Source organism: Marmota flaviventris, chromosome 4 (genome assembly GCF_047511675.1).
Source record: "Marmota flaviventris isolate mMarFla1 chromosome 4, mMarFla1.hap1, whole genome shotgun sequence".
In the NCBI taxonomy this organism is placed as follows: Eukaryota; Metazoa; Chordata; class Mammalia; order Rodentia; family Sciuridae; genus Marmota; species Marmota flaviventris.
In genome coordinates this window covers 13653022-13675702 of record NC_092501.1, presented here as the reverse complement: position 1 = coordinate 13675702, position 22681 = coordinate 13653022, and the positions used below count along the sequence as shown (strand labels likewise).

Below are 22681 nucleotides of genomic sequence, written 5' to 3'. Positions count from 1 at the left end.
TCATGCTACCTTTAGATAACATTGCAAATCACAAGTGTCTCCCTTCCCAAGGAGGCCCCTCCCTCCACCCCCCTGTCCACCCAACAGTCATGAATGATACACACACTGTGGTCATGAAACGTGACAGAGGTTGGGAATGTAAAGATGAACAGGACTCAGGAGCCCTCATATAGGGCTCATGAACCTCGGGGGAGGAAAGAGATGAGGCACCCACCCTCCAGAGCTAGTTCTTTATGGAGATGGAATATGGGTGCAGTGGTAATGTCTGCCACCACCCCCTTCAGCTCCACACCATTGGGCAATGTCTGGAGACATTTTTTTGTTGCCACAGCTTGGGAGATGGGACACTCCTCATATCTAGTGGCCAGGACGCTGCCAAACATCCTTCAAGAAACAAGAAAGCTCCCTGAAACAATCGCCTGTCAATTATGGCTCATAGAGATCAGAAAGTCCCAAAAGGCTGGCATGGAGTCGAAGGGGAATACAGGGTGGTGGGGGGTTTGTGGCAGTACCAGTTTATGTGCCTGTTGTCTGTGAATCAAGATTTCTTCCCCCCTCCAGGTCGCCAGTGGTTTCCCCCAAAGGCCCAAGGTCTGCATCTCGACGCTGTGGATGCTGCCATGCCCTATTCTGCCCACAGGTTCATCTCTACAGCAATGCCCTTGAGGTCAGGAGAAGGGGCTTTCAGGTGGACGGGGGCCATGATCCTGGGTTCCTCAGCGGTGATGGGAGAGGCAGTAGCGACCCAGCCCCATCAGGTTGACAGCAGTGAAGACCGAGCTGACCCAATCACGGCAGTCTATGCCTGGGAGGAGGGACTGGCCGTGAAGCGATGCCCAGTGCACACTGTCCACCTGCTACCAAAATTTTTCTCCAAGCTTTACATGTGCCGACTCACCAAATCCTCTCCTCAGCCCTGTGACACACATGTGGCCCTCCTATTCTACCCATTTCCAAACGAGGATGGAAAAGGCACGCCCATTTCTAGAACACTGGCTCTGCAGACAAGGTGGAAGGGAGCCGCATTCTTGTTGAATCCCTGCAGTGTCCCTCAGGGTAACACCTATTGGGGTTCCCATGTGAAAGACGATTTTCAAAAGGCACAGAGAGGTCAAGTAACATGTGCGAGGACCCTGGAGTGAAAGCAGACATGAAGGATGAACTCCAAACTCTCAGGGGCAAGACGTGTCGTCCAAAAGTGTTGTGCTTGGATAGGGCCCAGCGTCCAGCCTGCCTGGAGGAGGTGGGCAGTGAGGAGCTTAGAGAGGAGGGGCCCTGAATGAGGGGCAGAGGAGGGGGCTGGAAATGGATGACACCGACACCAACCCTTCCCTGCCACCTCCTTCCCACCCCAACCCCTGCTCTCACCTGGGCGGACTTGGACCTGGGCCATGTACTGGGCCAGGCCTCGGTTGTCCTGGGCCTTGGGCCATCCAGGCCTCTGCCTCATTCTCCAGGCCTCCCGTCCCATCTCCTGGGCTCCCGCTGAGGACTCCTGGCCTCCACCAGCCTCTGATCTCCAAGCCTCCCACAGCCTTTGTGAGCTCACACCTGGGCGGGGCAGGGGGTGGAGCCTCAGGCCCCAGAGCCTGCCCCTCCCCCCTCCCCTGGGGATCCCCCTCCTCATCCCCCTCCTCATCCCCCAGCACCAGAGATGAGGTGGGCCCAGTGGACCCATTTAGTCCAGCCTTGAGTATGAAACAGATCTTCACCCAAAAATACCTGCCCTTGGAGCCCTGCACAGAGCCTGGTCCCCCACGGGAGGGTACCGCTCGGGGGTCAGAGCCGCCATTCTCCCACTGAGAGACAGTGGGAAGTGGGCGGAGGAACGGGCCCCCTTCACTTGTGGGTAAGGGCCAGTCGTGGCTGTGTGAGGAACCTGTGGGCAGGAGGAAGCCTGAGGAGGAGGCGAGGCCTTGTGACCCCAGTGGCCTAGTAACAGGTGCCTGGCTGGGCTTAGCCCAGCCCTTGCCCACTTCTGTCTCTAGGAGGGGCTGGACTTTTCAGCCGCCCGGTGCAAGGAAAGGAGCAATTTTCCAAAATGAAGGCATGCCTGGGAAGTCGAGTCACCCCTTTCTAGCCGCAATTTATGGGAGTGAAGAGAGATGGAACCTTCATCTCATTGGATTGAAATCCACCAAGATGCTGCCCAATGACCCAGACAGGGAAAGGATGGCCAAAGCCCCGCTGCCTAGTGGCACTACTGCTCTCCCAGTACCTGTCTGAAGTTGGTTCGGGACACCTCCCAGCCTTCTCCACCTCACTCTCCTGGAAAGTGAACTTCAGGTGGAGGCAGGTGGAGCCAACCACCAATTTTAACCTTCTTGTGATCCTAGGACCCCCCACCTCTGGCCATCTAGAATCTTCTAGAGGCAACTCAGAGAGTGATCCAGGTGTGGATTCTGGAGGCATCCCAAGGCTCTAGATGAAGCCAGTTTCACCTGCTAGGGTGCCAGTGAGCACGGCACTGTCCCAGGCCTTCTGTGTTCTTTAGTGACTTTCATTTGGGTGCAGTGAAGTTGCCCATGGCCACTCTGCATACGGACCTACTCTCTGGCTAGACTACTTTCTTCCTGTTTGGAAGAAAACAGGGTTCTGTGGACATGAAAGGAGCCTTGGTTCCCAGGAAAGGAAGGGCCAGTCATGTTGGAATGACTGTTAATAAAGCTTATTGCCATCTAGGAAAGACCTGGAAATCATCCTGGAGATGGGGTGGAGAGGGCAACAGTAATGACCCATCTAGAATTCCACATACAAAACCAAAGTGCGGGAAAAAAAAATCCTGGGCCATATGAGATCCAGAGTTTTACTTTATTAGACATCAGTGAAGATAAGAGAGTTTGCAGACACAGTCCTGTCCAGTTGTGAACTGCTGCGAAATTCTGTGAAGTTTGGATCTATCTTGTAGTGAACAAGACCCTGAATGGCTGAGATAGTAGAACAGTGTTCCGTAATTCAAGCAGATGAGAGGTGTTAGTGACAGGATGGCCAACAACTTTTATACTAGTCATCCACTTAAGTCATTTCCCAGCATCCATAGGCAGCTTACTCACGGCGATTACATCTCTACAATGTGAAGTTTGATCTTGGACTATTAATGCATTTGACTCCTGTTTATATTGGTGCATGCGATTCTTTGCTACCCTGGCAATTAACCAGACCTGGACTCTAAAAGCTAAACTTGGTCTAAATAACATTCTAAGGGTGGGGCAGGCTCTGTAATCTGGACTCAGCCAACACTCTACAAATATACCCTTGTGATTCCTCCTCTTTCATATCATGTCTGTAAGTTGTCTGTCATTCATTAATGCCTGCTGCATGCAGAAAAGGCAGTGACAAAGGACATCAACAACTCTGCTTCCAAGAAAGGTGACTATCAAATAATATGCCAGGAGCAACTGAGTAATCGGTCAGGACCACAGGCCTTCTAGAAACCTTCTAAGATTAGGAAATGTGTCCAAGTGTACTTATCCAGTGCTGTTACTCTAAAATATTTCAATAGGGGGAAGGGATGGATTTGGGAGTCTTGTCTAAGGAGTTGGATTACTAGGGCTGCATCTCTGGGGCCAGAAGAAAGTCCAGCAAAATTGTCACCCCTTCTCTATCATCAATTTGCCAACACTGTAGATTTCTATCAGTTCATTGAAGAGAACTGGTAGACAAGGAGACATCCTTAATTCAAGGCAGGAAGAGCTCTGCGTTAGCAGCAAACAAGGGACTTGCCTCATCCTTACCCAATAGAAAAGCTTGGTTTATGTACCACTTGGTTCCTGCCTTTGACCCTGGTGTACTGAAAACATCCACACATGGACCACACTTTGTCCTCAGAGTCACTACTTTGCCCCACAAGTACAGGTTGACAACCCAACAGAATGCAAAGAGTTTTCATAGGTTTTTCTGCACAGTCATATTTGGTTACCAAACCAGAATGTTCAGCTCTCAAAGTCTGGACAGGAGAATTGATACATTATGCTCCTTTAAATATAGCTTCTGAATCTTTGGAAAGAATGTGCATGTGGAAGTTGGCGAAAACTGAAGAAGCTGTTGATCCAAGTGGTCCGGGTGTTCAGAGTATTAGCTGATCCTAGGGCACCTCTGCCTAATGCTCAGTCTTGCACACATAATCCATCACTTGGTATCGGCGCAAATCAGTGGTTAGTGAGAGCAATTAAGAAATGAAAATATGAAATATTAAGGGCAGTGATATCAACAAAAATCAAAGAACATTTTCCTTTTTTAAAATAAGAAAAACATATTGTAGAAACAAAGATTCTGTACAAGATTTCAACACTGTATGTACATAAAATTATATTACTCATAACTAAATGGAAGAGTCTTATTTGCAGACTGTGGCTGGTAACACCAAAGAGGGACACACAACATTAAGCTTTTGAAGCAGAGCAGGCAGCAGGAGACCCCGAGAAACACACCTTGGTGCCGGGCTATGAAATCCCACGACTCAAGTTATGGAACTGGCCTTCTCCATCCAGTTCTGTGGCTTATTCGTGTTTCACTTTCTAGCAGGGAAATCTGCAGCAGGCGAAGTGAAAAAGAAGATGGGCTAAAAAGAAACCCGAAGTGCTGCTGCTCACAATCTGCATATTGGCCGTGGTGATGGTTTGTGAATCCAACTTGCATTCAAAGCGCATTCCCTCGTTCTCCGTTCGCTATGCATGCCTCCAGTGACTTGAAATCGGAATGACTTCCAGCAGGTGGAAAAGACTGCTTTGAACAGATCAGAAGGACTGTGATTCAGATCCTTGAGTCTCTGTCCTCAGTTGGCTCCTGAATGTTGGCGAAAACTGACTTTGGGTGGTGGGGGAAGGAAAAATGCAGACCCACTGGCTGCCTTTCATGACATCTTTTCCCTGCCGGACCACCTTGTGAGAATTTAAAGGGCCATCCTAGGTGACGGAGCCCCAACCCCACTTACCAAGAGGACAAGGCATGGGGTCCGCCCTCTTCCCTAAGAAAACTCCAAAGGGAAGAACAGAGGGCTCAGGCTGTGGCCTGTGCTTCAGCTTTGACAAACTAAAGTTAGGAATTCTCAAATTCCAGCTGAACCCCAATCACTTCTGGTATACACTACAAATGCAGATTCTGGACCCCTTCAAATTAGCTTCTGCTTAAAAGGGATGGGGTCCAGGAACCTGCTCTAAGCGAGCACCCAGGCGATTCTGACGCAGGCAAGCCACAGACCTGCTTTGGAGAACAACTGGCTTGGTAAGTGGATGGAAATGGAGAATATCATGCCAAGTGAAATTAGCCAAACCCAGAAGCTCAAAAGGTCAGATGTTTTCTCTCATATGCAGAAGCTAGAGTGAAATAAAAGAAAGGGGGGGGGGAGAATAGGATAACATAAGAAACCATCAAATGCAAATTAATAGATGAATGAAAGGAAGTTAGTAGAGGAAGGAAATGGGGAGGGGGAGGGAGGACAAGAGGGAAAAGAGGGGATCATGAACCATTCAATATCCATGCATGTATGAGTTTGTCTGGATGAACCCAATGATCATAAAGCTCTAATAAAAAAGAGAGAGAGAAAAGAAAACAACCGGCTCAATTCAAGTCTAGATCTACACATGAATTTAGATGGATTTGAAAAAACTGGAGATTTTTAATGAAGCATCTCATAGAACAGATTCTCCTTTGACATTTCACCAATGTATTCCTTTCACAAGATGGAAATGAATGGTCAGAACTCTCAGGGGGATGGAGACCGAGCAGGAAGGATAGGGGCTAATTTAAAGTTTGGATGCTTTTCAAGGTTAAGGGCTGTTCTGGAGTCGGGGACTAGGAGATGTGAACAAAGCAATGGCAGCCTCATGTTCTCACAGTGAATTCCTCCATGATTAACTAAAATTACTTTTGAACTCAGAAATCAGGATTTGGCATTCTGTGAGTTAGATGACAACATATGTAGTAGTTTCCCCTCATCCATGGTTTCAGTTACCATGGTCAACTGTGGTCCAAAAATATAGTAGAGTACAATGAGATATTTTGAGAGAGACCACATTCGTATAAATTGTGTTACAGTTGGTTTGTACAATTTCCTTATTTTGTTATTACTATTATTCTCTTACTGTGTCAAATTGATAATTTGAACTTTATCACAGATATGGAGATATAGGGGAAATGTATATATAGTGTGTACATATATATATATAGGGTTTGGTACTATGGGGCAGGTTCATGTCTCTACTGGGGATCTTGGAATGTATCCCCCACAGATGAGGGGTGAATACTGTGATTTGGTGTAAGGCAGCAACTCTTCAATATCCTTTTCCATCAAAGCAAGTTTTTACCTGCTGAAAAGCTGAGGTGTCAGCATTCCTACTCCCCAAAATCCTAGTGGGGTAGCCAAGGCTATAGTTATTTTTCCCCAAACCTCCTTGGAATTTAAATTATCTCAGAACCTAAAATAGCGCCCAGTGTAGGCAGTCTTCTCCCACCAGCTGACGGCGCTCCAAGTTCCCTCTGAGTCACCGCTGTTCATTCCAGGATGAGAAGAAACTGACTGCAGATGGGTGGCATTTTATATTGACTGCTATCCAAAAAGAAAAAGAAAAAAACCTAAAAAGAAAAGATCTCAGACGAAGATTTTCTCCTGACTCAAAGATCTCATTTCAAATCTAGAAAGAAGGCAATAGGGCATTCTAAGTTCTACTTGGCAGAGATCTGTTCAAAGCAAGGCTCCACCACTGCTGCAGACTGTACCGGTCCCCTTGTCGGGTGGTTGGTGCACCACTTTGGTACCTGTGAAAACTAGCTGCGCTTCTAGGATCCTTGAATTTCCTGTTCCTAGACCTCAATCGTAATTTCTGACCGCTTTTCTGACTCCAGTGTACCCTCCAAAAATCCCTAGTTATTTCTCACCCTGGTTGTTCTCCTGCTAAAGTTCAGGTGGGCAATGGCAAGGGTCAAGGTCAAGGTCAAGGTCAGGACAGTCAAGGATAAGGTCAGCAGATGCAGATGAGCTGGTCCTAGGGGCGGGCGGCAGGGAAGGATGGTTAGTAATTTAAGAAGTCGATCCCCACTTTGACACTCTTTGAGGTGGCTATGTCGATGGCTGTGGCCTTGATCTCGGTGTCCCCGAACTGCATGAGGGTCTGGATTTCCCTCCTGGCAGGCACTGCTGTGCCGCTGGTCCCCGTGAGATCCAGGCGGAGCGTGCCACACTTCTTCACCCCTGGGTCAGTGATGAAGCTGACGGTGTCATGCTCAGAGCTGTAGATGTTGATGACAATGACCAGCTGAGAGGGCTTGGCCGGGGTATAGCTACGTTTGACCAGCTCTCCCAGGGCCACTGACTGGTCGGCAGAGATGAACTTGTCAAACACGTCGGTGCACCAGCGAGTGCCGTCCTTCACCAGCAGCTTCTCGGGTGGGTGCTTACCCTCCACGTAGCGGTTCAGCACGCCCACCCCGTAGGTGAGCGGGGACCTGCGTACCTTGATGACCGCAGGGTCCAGGCCGAAGAGGACGGCGCCCTTGAGGATGGTGAGGCCCACGTCCTGGGGGATGATGATCCGGCACTTGTCACCAAAGGCAGCATGCACTGCCTGCTGCAGGAGGGGCGCCTCGGCAAAGCCACCCACCAGGAAGAGGAACTTGACGGTGCAAACCTCCGGCTTCTGAAACAGGTCCCCTGAAAGGGAAGAAGATGGAGGAAGGTCACACCAGCAAAAGCCAGCAAGCAAGGGAGAAGCAGGCTGCTCGTCTCTGGGAAGAGATGAAACCACCTGGGCCCCAGGGACCCTGGCTTGGTCTGAGCCATTGAGTTCTTATCAAGTTGGTCTTCTTAGAAAAGGAGTTTTCACACCAGTGTGCTCAGCTGTAAAGGCCAGAGCAGCTGCTGAGTAGAAGCCCATTTGAACAGAGAGGTGGTGAACATTTTAAGTGGAACTTTCTATGGAGAAAGGAATCTCTCCAAAACGGATCACTGCCACGGTGGAGTAGGCCAGGGCCAGCTATTAGAGCCAGGATTCTCTGACTTGCATAAAAATCTCATCCCATCTTTAGAGGTTCAGACTTGGAAGGTCGTGGGGGTAGGAAGAAGATGGGAGGTTTGGATCCTGGAAAAGGTCCCCAGTGAGTCAATGAGTGTCCCTGGGTGAAAGCCACCAACTCTGCAGGTTGACAGCATGGCCAGGTTCTGGTGGCCCTCTTGGTTCTCACTACAGTTCCTTCTCCCCTAGTAGGTAGGATTCCTAATCTGTCCTGGTCACACAAACAGGATGCGCTCCCTGGAGTGGCTGTTGGATGACAGGGCTTCAGAGCTCCCAGCTCTCTGACCTCTGGGACCAAACTGAAAGCCCAGGACAGGTTCTCAGCTACTTTGCAGTAGGAGAGGGATCCACAGCCTGTGTCCAGTAACCTCCCCCAGTTCTGTGGCTCCCAGACCCAGATCCCCTGCCAACCCGACTGCATGGTACTGGTTGGTGATGCTGGACAAGCCCCATGGATACTTACGGAGGTGCTCAATGATGCTGTCTATGGTTGGCTTAAAAAGGGCATTCATGGCATCTGGACTCATCCTCAGCATACCCTGGGAGGACCACTTCACAAAATCCACGCTGTGGGAAGGTGACACAGATGGGAACAAGAGTGAGTGCCTGCAGGTGCCAGGGCTGCTCTGCTCTGGCATGTGCCCTGGCAGAACATTGGTCACATCATGGGGCAGAAATGAGTTTCAAAGTCAAAAGCACCCTTGGAAACCCCCTCAACTTTCAGGGCCCGGACCATCAGAACCTCAAGAACTGACATAACCTCTTATATTTCTCTTTGCTTCCAACCTTCCCCTGAGATGATGGAGGCCAAAGTCTAGTGCAAGAAGGAAGGAGGTGCTTGCCCTCTGGACGACAGCATGCTAAGGGCCCACGAGATGCCTTCTCTGTGCTACATAAGCTACAAGTGTGTGTGCTGAGGCGTATCTCCTCAGCCCTCCAGGTAGCTGTCCCATGGCATGGACGTACAACACGTCCAGAAGCAGAAGTGTGGAACAGCAGGAGCTCTGGAGGGGGGAAGCCAGGTGGCTGGGCTCCAGGCTGGCTCCACGGCTTAGTAGCTATGGGACTTCAGGCACTTTGGCCTCTGTTTTCTCTGAGCCTGGTCTTCTCTGGAAGTCAAGGATAATGGCACTTGCCTCACCCCCTCACAGGGCAGGTTATGAAAATCAAGGTTTCTTCTCTCCTGTTCAGACTGGGCAACCAAACTACAAAGGGCAGAACTTTGTCCCTGTTGGAGTATTCCAGCTACACTAACTAAAGAGTTGACAATTCAAATGATAACCCAGTGGTCACCCAGTGAATCAACAGACCCAGGTAATGCTCATCAGTCCCCTGATAGGATGCAATAGGAAATACCACCACCACTAAGTAGATTTGCCAGAAATCCAAACTTGAATCCAATTAAACCACTAAGTCTATCTGTAAGCAAAAACATACCAGGGGCAGAATGAAAAGCTCTGGGACACCAAGTGCATGCAGTGAGCAAAACCCAGATTGTAGGAAACTCTCAAGCACAATCAACCAGTTTTGTCATCTGATAAAAAAAGGGGGGGGGACCCATACACCAGGTGAGACTTGAGAGGTTCATTAGGATGCTGATGCAAATTGGAAAACCTTTAGGAGACAGTTGGAAAAACTGTTGATGATAACTGGATATTTGATATCGAAGAATTATTAACTTTAGGTGTGATGATGTCATGGTTACAATTCAAAATTTATCTCCTTTAGAACCATATGTTGACATATTTATGGATTTGATGACAACCTATCTGAGATTTGCTTTAAAATAACAGGGAGAGGGTCGTGAGATGTAGACTGAGTGGGAGCCAACAATCCTGAAGCTGGGTGATGGAGTTTCATTTTCCATTATGGGAAGGTATCTAAGGGAGGTTGTTAGGGTCTGTAAACAAGTGGGGATGGCGCCTGGCATTTTGCCAGAGGGTTTGTGAGGTGGCACCAGCGAGCCATTAAGTGTGGAGATTCCTTATTGGTTGACTGCTGTATCTAGTTTATGTTAATTAAGATAAGCTGTGTGGAATGTATATATACCCCTCCTGTCCTACAATAAACGGCTCCCACTCCTGCTGTATCAATGGACACAAGTTGCTCGTCACCCCCCAGTTATTTTGCTGCAGCTGGGCTGCGGCAGGAGGTGATGGATATGTAAGTTTCTTTGACTGTAGTAATCATTCCCCTGTGGATATGGAGATATATTTATATATATATATATATCAAAAAAAACTATATTTATTAAAACCTATGATTTTGTCTTTTTTTAAAATTCAGCTTAAAACCATCTTTCTAATACATTTATTTTACAACAAATACTTGCTTGTAGCCAAGGGTCTCAGAGAAGCAGGAAACTCAGATTCCCATGGGATTTATTCAACAAATATTATATTGAGTCCCTACTATGTACCAGCTTTTCTTCTAGACACTGGGATTTCAACAGTAACCCAAACTAAACTTCCCTGTTATCATAAAGCTGATATTCTTTAGAAAACATAATAACTAGCACAAAGGTGACACTTTTCAGGTCTCAAATAATGTGCTTAGTACCTAATATTTATGAATGGGTTTTATCCTCACACAACACTAGGAGGTAAGCAGAACTCTTATCCCCACTTTCCAGATTAAAAAAAAAAAAAACCCTGAGTAGTAGAGAAATCAAGTCATTTGCCCAAGATAGCAAATGTGTGGGACTGGAACTCACCACCCTCCCACCTCTGACCAACACAATCCACCCGAGACCGTCCCAAGCCATAGGTAGCCAGCTCACTTGCTCTTCCTCAAGGCGTGTTCCACGCTGTGCCCACGGAACTTCTTGTAGTAGTCGATGAAGGAGAAGGGCAGGGTGATGTTGAGAGGGTTGGTTCTGTCTGGAGCAGCTGCTCTCTTTCGAGACTCAAAGGCAATCATTAAGTCGACCCAGGCTGCAGGACGCTTGATTTTGAACTGTTCGATAAAATCCTCTCCAAATATCTTACACAGAAGTTTCTCAAATTCATAATCTACTCCCAAGGATCCATAGGGCCCACCTGGGTCAGGAATGAAATGGGAGCCCATGATGTCAAAAACCATCAGAAACCAAATCCAAACTCTGAGAAAAAAGCCCACACTGTGTCCTCTGATGCACAAAGAAATGCAAAGTTGGACCCCCTCAGCCAGCGGACTGCAGAACCCTTAAGTTCTCACTCCATATGCAGAGATTATTTTTTTCCCACAGAAATCATCAGCAGTCTGTCTAAAATCCATTATGTTTCAAATAAGATCAATACATTTAATTAAATAGGAGCAAGAACATGCTTTGGTTTGGTGCCCTTGGTCCAAATGAGATGTTGTGAGACCTCCTAGAAAGCTGGCCTTAGCTCTTAAATCATAGGTGACATCACAACTTTCAGAAACCAGCTCCCTTGGCCAGACTCACCTAATGCTAAAAGTCAAGTTGGAGGTGGTTTGGGCTTCAAAGAACATTTAACTGCATTTTCCTATTGGTGGAGATGTGAATGTCCTGCACCCCCTGTGGTCCCACAGGCTGGTGACAGCAAGAGAAAGAAGCACTGTGAGGAGTCTGAAATGAGTGAAATGGAACCATCTGGGAAGGGCTCATGGGTGAGAAAACCAGCCATGCTGTGGCTCACCTGTTGCTTTATACAGTTCCTTTAGGTGTCCCTCGGGTAGCCGTATCTGATGGACTGTCAGGTCTACAGTGCCTCCGCCACTGTCCACAACCACATACTTGTCACCTGGTACAGACACAGCCATTCTTTACATAGAACCACTTGTCAACCCGTTCTGAAACAAGCTGGTGGATGATAACTTGGTCTACCCAGCTAAGCACCACCGGCACTGCTGCCTAGCACATGGTTTTGCTAATTAGCAGCCTAGCAAGTTATTCAGAGGGCCATCGAAGCATGGATGATGAAGAACCCAGAAGAGGGCTCTGGATGACCAAAGCATGCATGTCACACCGTGCCACATACCAGGCACATACCATTACCTGCTGTTTAACACCAGACTTACTCCAGGACGAGGGAGTTCTAGTTCCTACCTTTCTTGGGAAGAGTCTGCATGATTTTACAACATGCAAAACTATAGCTCCCAAAAGGGCTCCACCTGGGTGAGTGGCCTTCCAAACCCACTGAGTTTGAACATTTTCCCACAGTGCAGAAGGAACAAATGGGAATGCAAAAACAGCAGCACACACACACACAAATGATAAATACATAAAATTTAGCAAGGGCAAAGGGTATTCGAGAATACTACCTTCCTCCAGCTCCGACCATATTTCTCCTATGACATTCTCCACCAAAAAGGTCCGACTCTGACGATTACGCCGTACATGTTCCTTAGCTAGCAGCCAATAGAAAGAAAAGGACGATGGGTAAGGAAGCATGAAAATGCAGACAGTCATCTGCAGTTGGCAGAGATAACAGCACGAGGAGGAGGCTCAGGAATGGCACGTCTACTTATAGGTGATCAAAACAATTAATAAACACAGCATTCGGAATCACAAAGCCAGTTCCTCTAAGAGAAGGTGGTTCTTTACACCAGCCTTCATCTCTTCATCTCCTGGCCAGCTTTGGCCTGTGCCTAGCTGAAATCTCACCCTGATGACTTTCCCTTCCTCTGGTGACATTTTTTGGGGACTGGGTTAATAAAATCAATGTCCCAGCTTTACTGCCCCAGGGAGGAAGCCCTGAGCCAATTAGGCTGCAGTGAGCTCAGTTAAACAACTTCACATCAAGGAACTTTGTCCAATACAAAGGAAAGTGGGGTATGTCATCTGGATCCCAGGTAAATGAATTGAGCCCTTTCCTGACACTGTTGAAGCCAGTATGCTTTTCAGCCACAAGGTGGCGCTTCAGCCACAAGGTGGCATCTGAACTCTGCCTGTCCTGGCACTTGCTCACGAATCCTGGGGACAACCTCTGCTTGAGTCCACAGTGTGGCTTGGGCTGCTGGGGTATGAGAAGGATAGAGTACAAACCACTGTCCTATGTTCAGATGAGGAAACCAGGTCAGGCGAGGTGAAGGAACTTGCAACTCTTGTCTTGCAGCTCAAAATGAACCCACAGACCCTGTCACACTCATGATTTACAGGGACATTTGATTAAGCAGAATAGAGATGTTAGAAATGAGAAAGACACTGTGAAAGGACACAGCCAAGGTGGGAGTTGGGGCAAATCACTTAACTCCTCTGAGCTGCAGTTTCCTCATCCATAAAGAGGGGATGTTGATAGTTGGCCTCAGTTCCTTGTTGGCATATAGTAGGTGATAATGAAGGCAAAGCACCTACTATGAAACCTGGTGCTCATCAAACGACAACTACCATAACTGAGTTAGACCAGGAAGAAGGCTCTGCCACCCATCCCCACCACCATGTTGTTGTTTGGATGTTTTTTTTAGTCCCTGAGCTGGTGCTGCTGTCTTTGGATTGCCCTTGGTTGCTGGTTACCCAATACAGCACCCTTGGCCCGCAATCCTCTTTCTGCAAGGAGCACAGTGTTTGCAAAACAGTTTCTGTGGGGATCAGAACTTCAGATGCCCCGTCAGCTCTGCCGACTCCAAGTGCTCAAGGCCTAGGTTGGATTGGAGTGGGAAGTGTCCCAGGAGGGCCCCCAAACTCAGGGCTTCTTTCCTGTTCCTTGGGATGAACCTCTGTTACAGACCTTGCAGTGGGCATCTGCTGTCTGAGACAGTCTAGATGACACATATGATGGCCTTCATGAAAACAGCCAAGTGAGGCGAACAGAACACGTACTGAGCTCTCAAAAAATTATCCTATTTCTTTCAGGCAGATTAAGCCCATTATTTGTGTGTATGTGTGTGTGTGGCGGGGGAGACAACGGTGTCCTTTATTGATCTCATCCTTACAATAAAATAGCACCAATGGCAAACCTTGCGTTCAGGGAGCCGTGTGTCAGCTCTACTCCTCGGGGCCTAACTGGACCCCCTTCACAAGGGAGCCTCCAAGCACCTCGGGCATCCTGATTAAGTGCTCTGCTGCAGCACCCCCTCCTTCTGGGAGAGGCTTCCCAGTTGTAAAGCAAGGCTGACACCAGATCCCCTGCCTTAGGGCCCCTCGGAAGTGTGGTGTCCAAAAATTTGAGGATTTCAAAATCTAGAAAGCCCTCTGAGCACACAGAGACAGCAGCACATTCCACGAGCCACAGGACACAGACACAGAGCCCTGTGGGGGAGATGTGATTTGTTAAAGAAGAAGAAACACAAAACTGAGCTCTTGGGGAATGCTATGATCAAAAATCAGATTCCCCCCAAAATGTGTTCTATTCACAGAGTACATAAGAAGAGCTATGCCAGAATCAGCTGATCCTGACATGAATTTCTTTTCATGAACAACTGAGAATTTACATGTAAGATATAAGCTCAGTCTCTCCCCCTTTTTCCAATGAAAACAATAAAGAAGGAAACCTAAACATGTACATGATGTCCCAAGTATGTAAGTGCTACCGTGTTTGACTTAGTGAGCTGTAAGGCCAGCCTCGACTTTCCCTCGACAGCATGACTAGGGGTAATCCAGGCCTAGGATTTAAAGTGAAGCCTGTTTCATTATTTCTGGGGAAATTGGCTCTAAGGCACTATCACACAGCCCTAGCAGGCTGTGGCAGTAGCCTGATGACAAACAGACCTACTACAGCCTCCTGGCTGAGGTTTATAGACTCCTAACTCCAGGGATTCCAATGCAAAGAGGTGACCCCCCCAGGGCACTTGCCCCTGTGAAGAGGAAGAGGAGCAGCCTGGAAAAGACCCCCATATGCAGGGGCAGGAATGTGTATCTTCTCAGAGTCAGCAGAGGCCAGGGCCTTGGGACAAGATGCAGGCTTCTGTGGTCCTCATCTGGGAATAAAGCAGAGCCTACAACTCTGGAGCCCAGGAATCCACTGGCACCCATGCTCATGTGGTGCTTTGTCCCTGACCTAGTCTGTCTGCAAACGCTGAAGCCCTGAGAGACCCATAGAGCCCTGGACACCAGAGAAAACAGTTCTGGGGACCAAGATTGTGACCCACTTGGATGCAGGTAACTAGTTGAAAAATAACTATTAAAAAGGAAACTTCCTCCAAATACTCACCCTGAGCCTCCCCAAGTGGGTGTTCCTCCCACAGCTAAGTGAGCATCGCCTGGGTCAGGAGGTCAGCCCATTCCATCTGTATTCTAACCTCCGCTAAGACACACAATGAGCTCATCACCCAGAAAGCAGCCCCACTGAGTGAGTCAGAAATAAATGGACAGTCTTAACGGAGGAAATAATAACAGGAAACTGGGATTAGAGGGAGAATCAGCTAGTAGGCAAGAAAGATCCAGGGCTAGAAAGCTGAGGCTTGGGGGTGTGGCTCAGTGGTAGAAAGTTTGCCTAGAGAGCATGAGGCCCGGGTTTGATGAACAACTCTCTGGCTACCTTCAGGTCCTTGACGAAGCCCCTCCAGGCACTTATGGGTGATATGCCAGGTGACCATTGCTTAGTCCTCCAAGAGGCCAGGAAGGGAGGCTGACACAAAGAGGCTTAAAGCCAGCCTCCTCCTAAGGTATCTTGATCCTTCCTTATGGCATTAAGTGCCTCCAACATCATCAGAGGTAGAGAAACACCCGGGGGCGGGGGGAGGGAGGGAGAGAGAGAGCAGAGGTACCCTGTGCAAACCCCGCTCCTACTGTGTCACTGGCGCTGTACCCATTGACCGCCGCCTTGCCGCTCAGCTCAATCATCTGGTGCAGACGCAGCTTCCGGCAGTAGATGGAGGCGGCCTCAGGCTCCAAGGCAATGATGAGCTGCTCCGAGTTCTCAGGAGAGGCCAGGCCTGCCTGGAAGACAGAAGCTGAGGCTAGGACCAGGGCTCCCTGGGCAGGCTGGCTCAGAGACACCATGCCGCCCACAGGAGGGACAGAGCACACATGGTTCCTGTCACCACTGTGCTGCTTTGTTGATGTCTCCTTGGTCTGACACTCCCAAGGAAGGGACACCCACGCTCTGCATGTTTGGGACAGTCCCACGCAGACTTTGGCATACTGAGCCCCAAACACTTCAGGGTGGCTAAAGAAATTGTACAAGCACCCTCAAGAAACACAAGGCTCTGGCCATGGGACCTCTTGCACTTGGGCCTTGATTGACCCAGAGTTGAGAAGTACCAGGGAGGAGGCGGGGTGTCTCTGGGCTGTAGGATGCAGATGGGGTTCTATACCAAGTGGGAAAGACAGAGTTACAAAAGTCTCCAAACTTTGAAAATCATCCCAGGTCAGAGGCAGGTGATCTGTTCCCGGGTTATGGTGGGCAGTACAGCAGACCCCACCTTGTAGACCTCAGCTAGGCGAGCATCTGACTTGTACAGGCATCTGATCTGCTCTCTGCGGAGCACTGGGAGGCTCCTGCCATTTGCCTGCTTGGGGAAATGTATAAGCAGTCGCTCGTGGTTGAGGAAGCCCCTCCTGGAACCCCAAGGAGTCCCTCATTTTCTAAATATGGGAAGTCATCCCAAGTATCTTATCAAAGCCTTTATTCTTTTCATAGTTTATATCACATATACATGTCAAATATAGTCGTGAAAATTTGGTCCCCAAATTCTCATCTGTGGTCTCCATCTGCATTTGGGATCCTGGCCTCCAGGAGGCAGAAATGCTTCAGTTCTGTGACACGTGACCCGTCCCAGTCAAGCCCCTTCCAGGTCCTAAGAAGGGCCAGCCATGAAGCCCCAGGACCACCTTTCTGAAGGTGCTCAGAGAAATGGGCCTGGGCCGGTAACCAGATCCCTGCCCCTCCTACGGCCCTGAGCTGGAACAGGAGGTCCACAGTGGAGGCTGTTCAGGTGCACGGGGTTTCCTTGGCCACCAACAGGAGGGACAGGGCACACATGGTTCCCATTACCACTGTGCTGCTTTGTTGGTGTTTCCAAGGACACCTGCCCTCGTGCCACATCCACTTGGGAGGAAGCCCCTTTCTGCAACCCTCTTCTACACCAGACCCTCAAGGTTTAGTGGATTCTTCTCATGGACCAGGCATGGAAGTTTTCCTAACGTCGTGCCTGCACGAAAAACCTCTCCTCAGGAGGAGCTGGCCTAGAGCCATGGTTATAGGGGCTTAGGAGGGTCCATCAAGAGCAAGGAACAAGCAGATTCAGGGAGAACATCAGAAATGTGACAGGCCTTCGGAGACTCTGACCACCTCCTTCACTGAACGTACAAAGACCAAGGCCCAGAGCAGTAGGGACACCAGCTGTCCCAGTATGCCCAGAATAAAAGGGATTTCCTGGGACATGAGACTTTCAGTGTTAAAACAGCACAGTCCTGCTGGAAGGTGTCCAACCCTTAAATGGTGGCACCAGCGCAGGCTGGGGTCTTGAGTAATATTAATCAGCATTTTGTTGTGATAAAAAACTAAACAAGAACAACTTAAAGGAGGAAAGATTTATCTTGGTTCCAGAGGTTTTACTCCATGGTCAGTCAGCTCTGTTGCACTGAGTCTGAGGGGGGATGAACAGTAAGGCAGAAGGGTGTGGTGGAGGGAAGCTGTTAGCTCATGGCAGCCCAGCAGCAGAGGTGGGAAGTCGAGGCCAGGGACATGATATAGTCTTCAAGGACACCCCCCCCCCCAGTGACCCATGCTCTTCCTGCCTACAGTTTCCACCAGCACCCAGTAGTCCATTCAAATTATTAGTCCACCAAATGAGGTCATCATCCAATCACTTCCCAAAATCCCCACCTCTGAATCCCCTGGGGACCCAGTATTCAACCCCTGAGCTTTGGGGCATTCCAGATGCAACCCATAACATGAGACCTGCAGACTAGGCTCTTTAAATTGCTACTGGCTCTCCTGCTCTTAGTGCCTCTAGTTACAGGTCCCCAGCCAGCCCTGGCACTGTGACAAAACTCTCCCGTGCCCCTCACACTCCCTCCTCGACGTTTCTGAGGCACCGTGTTTCACCAATGACTCTGGGACAGTATCAGATGACTCACTGCCTGAATGGGCTGTCAGAAGTTCTCCATTACAACTACACCCACAAGGAAATGTCGTCGATGGTGTCCTAAGGAGGTATTACCAGTAGGTTGGTGACAGAAAATCACTCCGTAAATATCAATGTCTCACAAGTGGCAGAGCCCCTTCTGGAAGTCAGGCTTTATAAAACCAGATGGGAGCCACACCTAAGTCCTACACCATCCACAGGGAGCCTCCAACCCCTGCTGCTCAGGATCCACATAGGAAGACGGAGGCCCATCAGCCTGGTCCAGTGGTGGAAGAGGCCAGGGCCACCCTTACGTGACACTGGTCAACAGGCCACTGACTAAGGCATGAAGAGATTTTTCCATTATTTGTTGAAGCAATTAAAAGTCTCCATTCTCCAGCTTCACCTTCTCCCAGGGTCACATTAGACATCCTTTTAGCACAAAGATGGTTGAAAGTTAAGGGGCCCAAGGAAACAGGGTGTGGGTCACACATGTGCAGTGCCACCAATAAACCTTGAATTCTTGGGTCTCAGGGTCCCAGAAGAAGAAATCCAAAATAAGACCAGAAGGAACCCTTCTAAGGGACAGCTCATGCCTTGAAGTTTCCATTCTTGCATCTGGTGCATCAAGGGCCTCCTGGAAGAGCAGGAGGCCAGCTTCCCAGCACGGACGGGGAATAGGGAAGATCGGCTGCCAAGGAACAGCTGGGCCTGCATGGATCACAGTCTCTGGCTAAGTTGAGACTAGAAAATAAACTAGGCAGCGGGGCAGTGAGGACTGTGGGGACAGAGCCCCATGGTGCAGCCCAGAGACTCAGTGTTAAAAGACCCAGGCAAAGACCCTGCTGACTCAAAGGCCACATTACTGTTAGTCTGTCTGGGATATCAACCTAGAGAGGGCCTGCGCTGTGACAGAAGGGGACAGGAGGTAGAAGGAGCTACATGTGAACTCCTGGTTCCTCTGCCTGCCCTGCTCCTGAGATTCCAAGCGGGAACTCCGTCCGACTTAGATGGGAAAAATCTTTCCATGGAAAATCAAATCAAGAAGTCCAGAGGCATGAAGTGCCTCGAGTGAAATGACACAACAGGAGGGTGTCTGGGTGTGCAGGTGACAACCCAGCAGGGCAGTTGGGACGCTCCCATATCCTAATATCAAAAAGAGATACCAAGCTAACCCCAGTCTGCCCCAAACAGCACTGCATGGACCTGCAGGGGGCACCTTTCATCTGTCCTGTCCCTTCCCAGCTGGTCTGGCCTGGCTTCCATGGCAATAGTTGTGACACATTTCCTTACAGGGGTTCCTCACTGCATCTGGGAGAAGATACAGACAAGGGGTAAAGAGGAGCCCACTCCAGAGGGGAGCAAGCAGCAAGATCAGAAAGGGGCTGTTCAGTGTCTGGGTGACCAAACAAAGCAAGCACCTCCCTGTCACACTTCCCAGCAGAGGGACCTTGTTCCCACCAACAAACTCCTGCAGTGCCACAGAGGAGAGCTGCAGGGTGGGGGCGGGGCAGGCAGCTGGTTCTGCACAAATTCCATCTCCCCAGGAGGAGTCCCAGACTCACTTAAGATTCCAAGAACAGGAGGGAATGGGCCAGACTCTGAAAACTTTTGTTTCTTGCAGCCACTCACAACCGCGGCCCTCTGGAGACCCCGTGGCTCTGTTTGCCTGAGATCAGGCCAGGTCAGCTGGAGCAGAACATGCTCTTCACTGATTCTGCCTTTGGAACTGGTACCACACTGCTCCTCGTCCACTGTGAGGTATCCCTCCACAGGGGCCCTGGCCGCACACTTCACAGATTCTGTCTCCACCTACGCAGACAGTGCCTTTTCTAAGGGCATCGGTCAGGTCTCCTCGCCCTGTAGCACATAGTAGGTGCTCAGAAGGCAGCTGAAAAGGCAATGAATCGACCAGCCCTCTAGCCAGCCTCTCTTCTGCACTTTTCTGACCCTTACCTCTGCTGAACACACACGTTCCACAGGCACAACCTGGGAATTCTACAAAGTGCCTGAACCGGGAGCCTGCTACCTGCTACCCCCACTGACTCCTCCGGGAATCTGGGCCAGCAAGAGCAGCCTCCTCATAGTAGCTTTGCAGAGCCTTGCTTTGTGATCAAGAGCTCCACTCAGCAGGGGAAGGCCCTGGGGAGCCCGCGGAAGTGGGTGTTTACCCCGACTGCTCAGCTCCACAGCCCTCCTCCTCTGCAATCTGCCAGGAAGATCCGCCAAGAGACTGTGTCCATAGCTGAGAAAAACGGCCAGAACTGGTAAGTGCTCTGCTGGCCTGTCATCAGGCTAAAGAGGGCTACAGCTGCACCACCAGTGGGTGTGACGCACTTCTGTCCCCTGGTAGGACTGTTTCTCATGCAGCTTGTTCAGACTGGGAGGCAAATGCAAGCTGCGTCTCCATGTTAGATGAGATCATTGTACATATGGGAACATCATTTATTTAACAGGTTTCTGGAACCTTCTACAGTTAGACATTTTAGGCAAGATGCCTTTAGAAAAATCTAGATCAGTCCAGTAGAACTCTTTCCTGGTTCCAGATCTTTCCCAAAGGCCTTGGAAGGGGGATCGGCTGTTCTTTCCACTACCATCTTGTCACCAATGCTCTCCAAAAGTCTATACAGATCCTGAGTCTGTGGATTATAAAAGATTGAGGTTTGACTCATTTCTTCAAGAAGCACTGAGACCAGACAAGTCCGGGGAGTCCCATAGATGAAATATACCTGCGTGCATGGCTCTGCAGGCCTCATGGGCAAAGATGTGACTCACTATCCAGACCAGAGGATAGTGAGCAGAGGGCCATCCCAGGTCTACTCTGCCCCTCTTTCCCCTCCACCTGGCAGGTGGGAGGTGAAGCCCAGCCCTATGTAACTGTGTCATGAACCTGGGAAGCCTCCATAAGCCTGAAAGATCTCCACATTGCCCACCCAAGCAGAGTGGAGGTGCCTAGTCCCCCAGCTGCCCTGACAGCCCTCCCATCCTACCTCATTCTTCAGGTTCTCATGCATGAAGTCAGTCTGGTGGGATGCTCTGTGGGCAGATGGATGCCCTTTGAACATGCTCAGTAGTCGCTGGGCTGAGGACTATGGGTTTTGTTCAGGTGTTGTCTTAGCCAGGTTCTCCAGAGAGACAAAACCAGGAGGATGTAGAGATACATACAAAGAGACTGATTGGGGGCTGGGATTGTGGCTCAGCGGTAGAGCACTTGCTTAGCAGTGCAAGGCCCTGGGTTCGATCCAAAGTACCCCATAAAAATAAAATAAAAATATTGTGTCCAACTACAACTAAAAAATAAATATTAAAAAAAAAAAAGACTGGAAGGATTTGGCTCACAGTTATAGTCTGACAAGTCCCAATATCTGCAGTCAGCAAGCTGGAGCCCCAGGGGATCCAATGGCGTAGATCCTATATCCAGAGGCCACAGATTGGAGGCCCAGGAAGAGCCACATTTCAGTTTCAGTCCACAGGCAGGGAAAAAACCCAGCGTCCCAGCTCAAACACATGCAGAAGGCTTTTTTCCCCACTCAGTGGAGGGTCAGTCCTCTGCCCTACTCATTCCTTCAGTGGGTTGGAGGACACCTAGCCACGCAAGGGAGGGTCATCTGCTCTATTCAGTCTAGCCATTTAAATGTCAAATTCATCTAAAACACCCTCCTAGAAACCCCCAGAATATAATTTTAGCCAGAGAGCTGAGCATTTCACTGGCCTAGTCAAGCTGACCCATAAAATTCACTCTCACGGTATAGGTATAGTATCTTTTTCATCTATATAATAATGGCGGGGTGGTAGAGCATGGAGTGATGTAGCAAGCCTGACTTGGTTCTACCCTGGAACTCTTCAGAAGACAAGCTGAAGAGACCACCTATAAGTCCACAAAACAACCCTAATGCACTCCCTGTAGCCCCAAACTGCTCCTCCACGAGCAACCTGAACACAGGGACCTGTCTAGGCAGGAGATGAACCAAAGGCCTGCCACAGTCCAGGCACACAGAGGCCTGTAGGTGTGTCTAATGAATAAACTGATGATTTGGCAAGAATGACCTCTGCCATCTTTAAATCCACTGGGCCACTGTAAACTGCACACAAGTATCAAAGCAAAATCATAAAGAGTTAAAGCCTAAACAGCAAGAATACTGGCCCAGAAAATGTCCCCCAGTATGGAAAAGTCAGGCCCTGCCTACAGGGTGCCTCTGGGCTTCAGAAAGCAAGTTCACAATGCTGGACAGCTGTCCCTGATGGGAGCTGCTGGCCCTTTTCTTTCTGAGGGACCATTTTTATTCCGAAGCCCTCCCGGGGCCTGGTTTCCTCCTCAGGCTCTCCAGTGTGGGCCTCACCCATTCAGAGAGGTCATCCTAGGATGACCTGCCCTGGTGAACTGACCAGGAACTGCCCCTCTTTTTTCTTAATCAGGCTAAAAATACAATTTGACCCTTTATCAGGTCACAAACTTGTTGCTCAAGTTTTCCTGTGGCCTGGGAAATGTGAGTCAAAGCCCTGAATCCTGAATCTCCTTCCCGAGGAAAGCTCTGAGCACTGGGCGGCATCTTCACAACGGCCGTGTCCCACTGCCCCATCTTTGGTGAGGGCTTTTGTGAACAGCTAGATGGCTCCTTCCCCCTTTCCATATTAAAGAAATGGCCTTTTTCTGGAACCTCCACCCTTTTCTCTCATGCCTACGAAAACAAATCTATTTTTGGCAGATTCATTCAGGG

At 49.3% G+C, this 22681-nt stretch overlaps 1 protein-coding gene across 5 annotated transcripts in view; it reads right to left on the bottom strand.

Moving 5' to 3' along the window:
• Window positions 1–2792: 2792 nt before the first annotated feature.
• The window catches only part of Hspa12a (heat shock protein family A (Hsp70) member 12A), a 64453-nt gene continuing 44564 nt past the window's right edge, over window positions 2793–22681 (bottom strand). For all 5 annotated transcript variants that reach the window (XM_071610875.1, XM_027930302.2, XM_071610876.1 and 2 more), the window contains 6 exons: window positions 15660–15831; window positions 12276–12362; window positions 11651–11755; window positions 10789–11047; window positions 8473–8576; window positions 2793–7648 (listed from right to left, as the gene is read on the bottom strand). In XM_071610875.1, the coding sequence (XP_071466976.1) occupies window positions 7011–7648; window positions 8473–8576; window positions 10789–11047; window positions 11651–11755; window positions 12276–12362; window positions 15660–15831 (1365 nt within the window). In that variant the 3' untranslated portion in view covers window positions 2793–7010. The remainder of the gene's footprint in view (window positions 7649–8472; window positions 8577–10788; window positions 11048–11650; window positions 11756–12275; window positions 12363–15659; window positions 15832–22681) is intronic.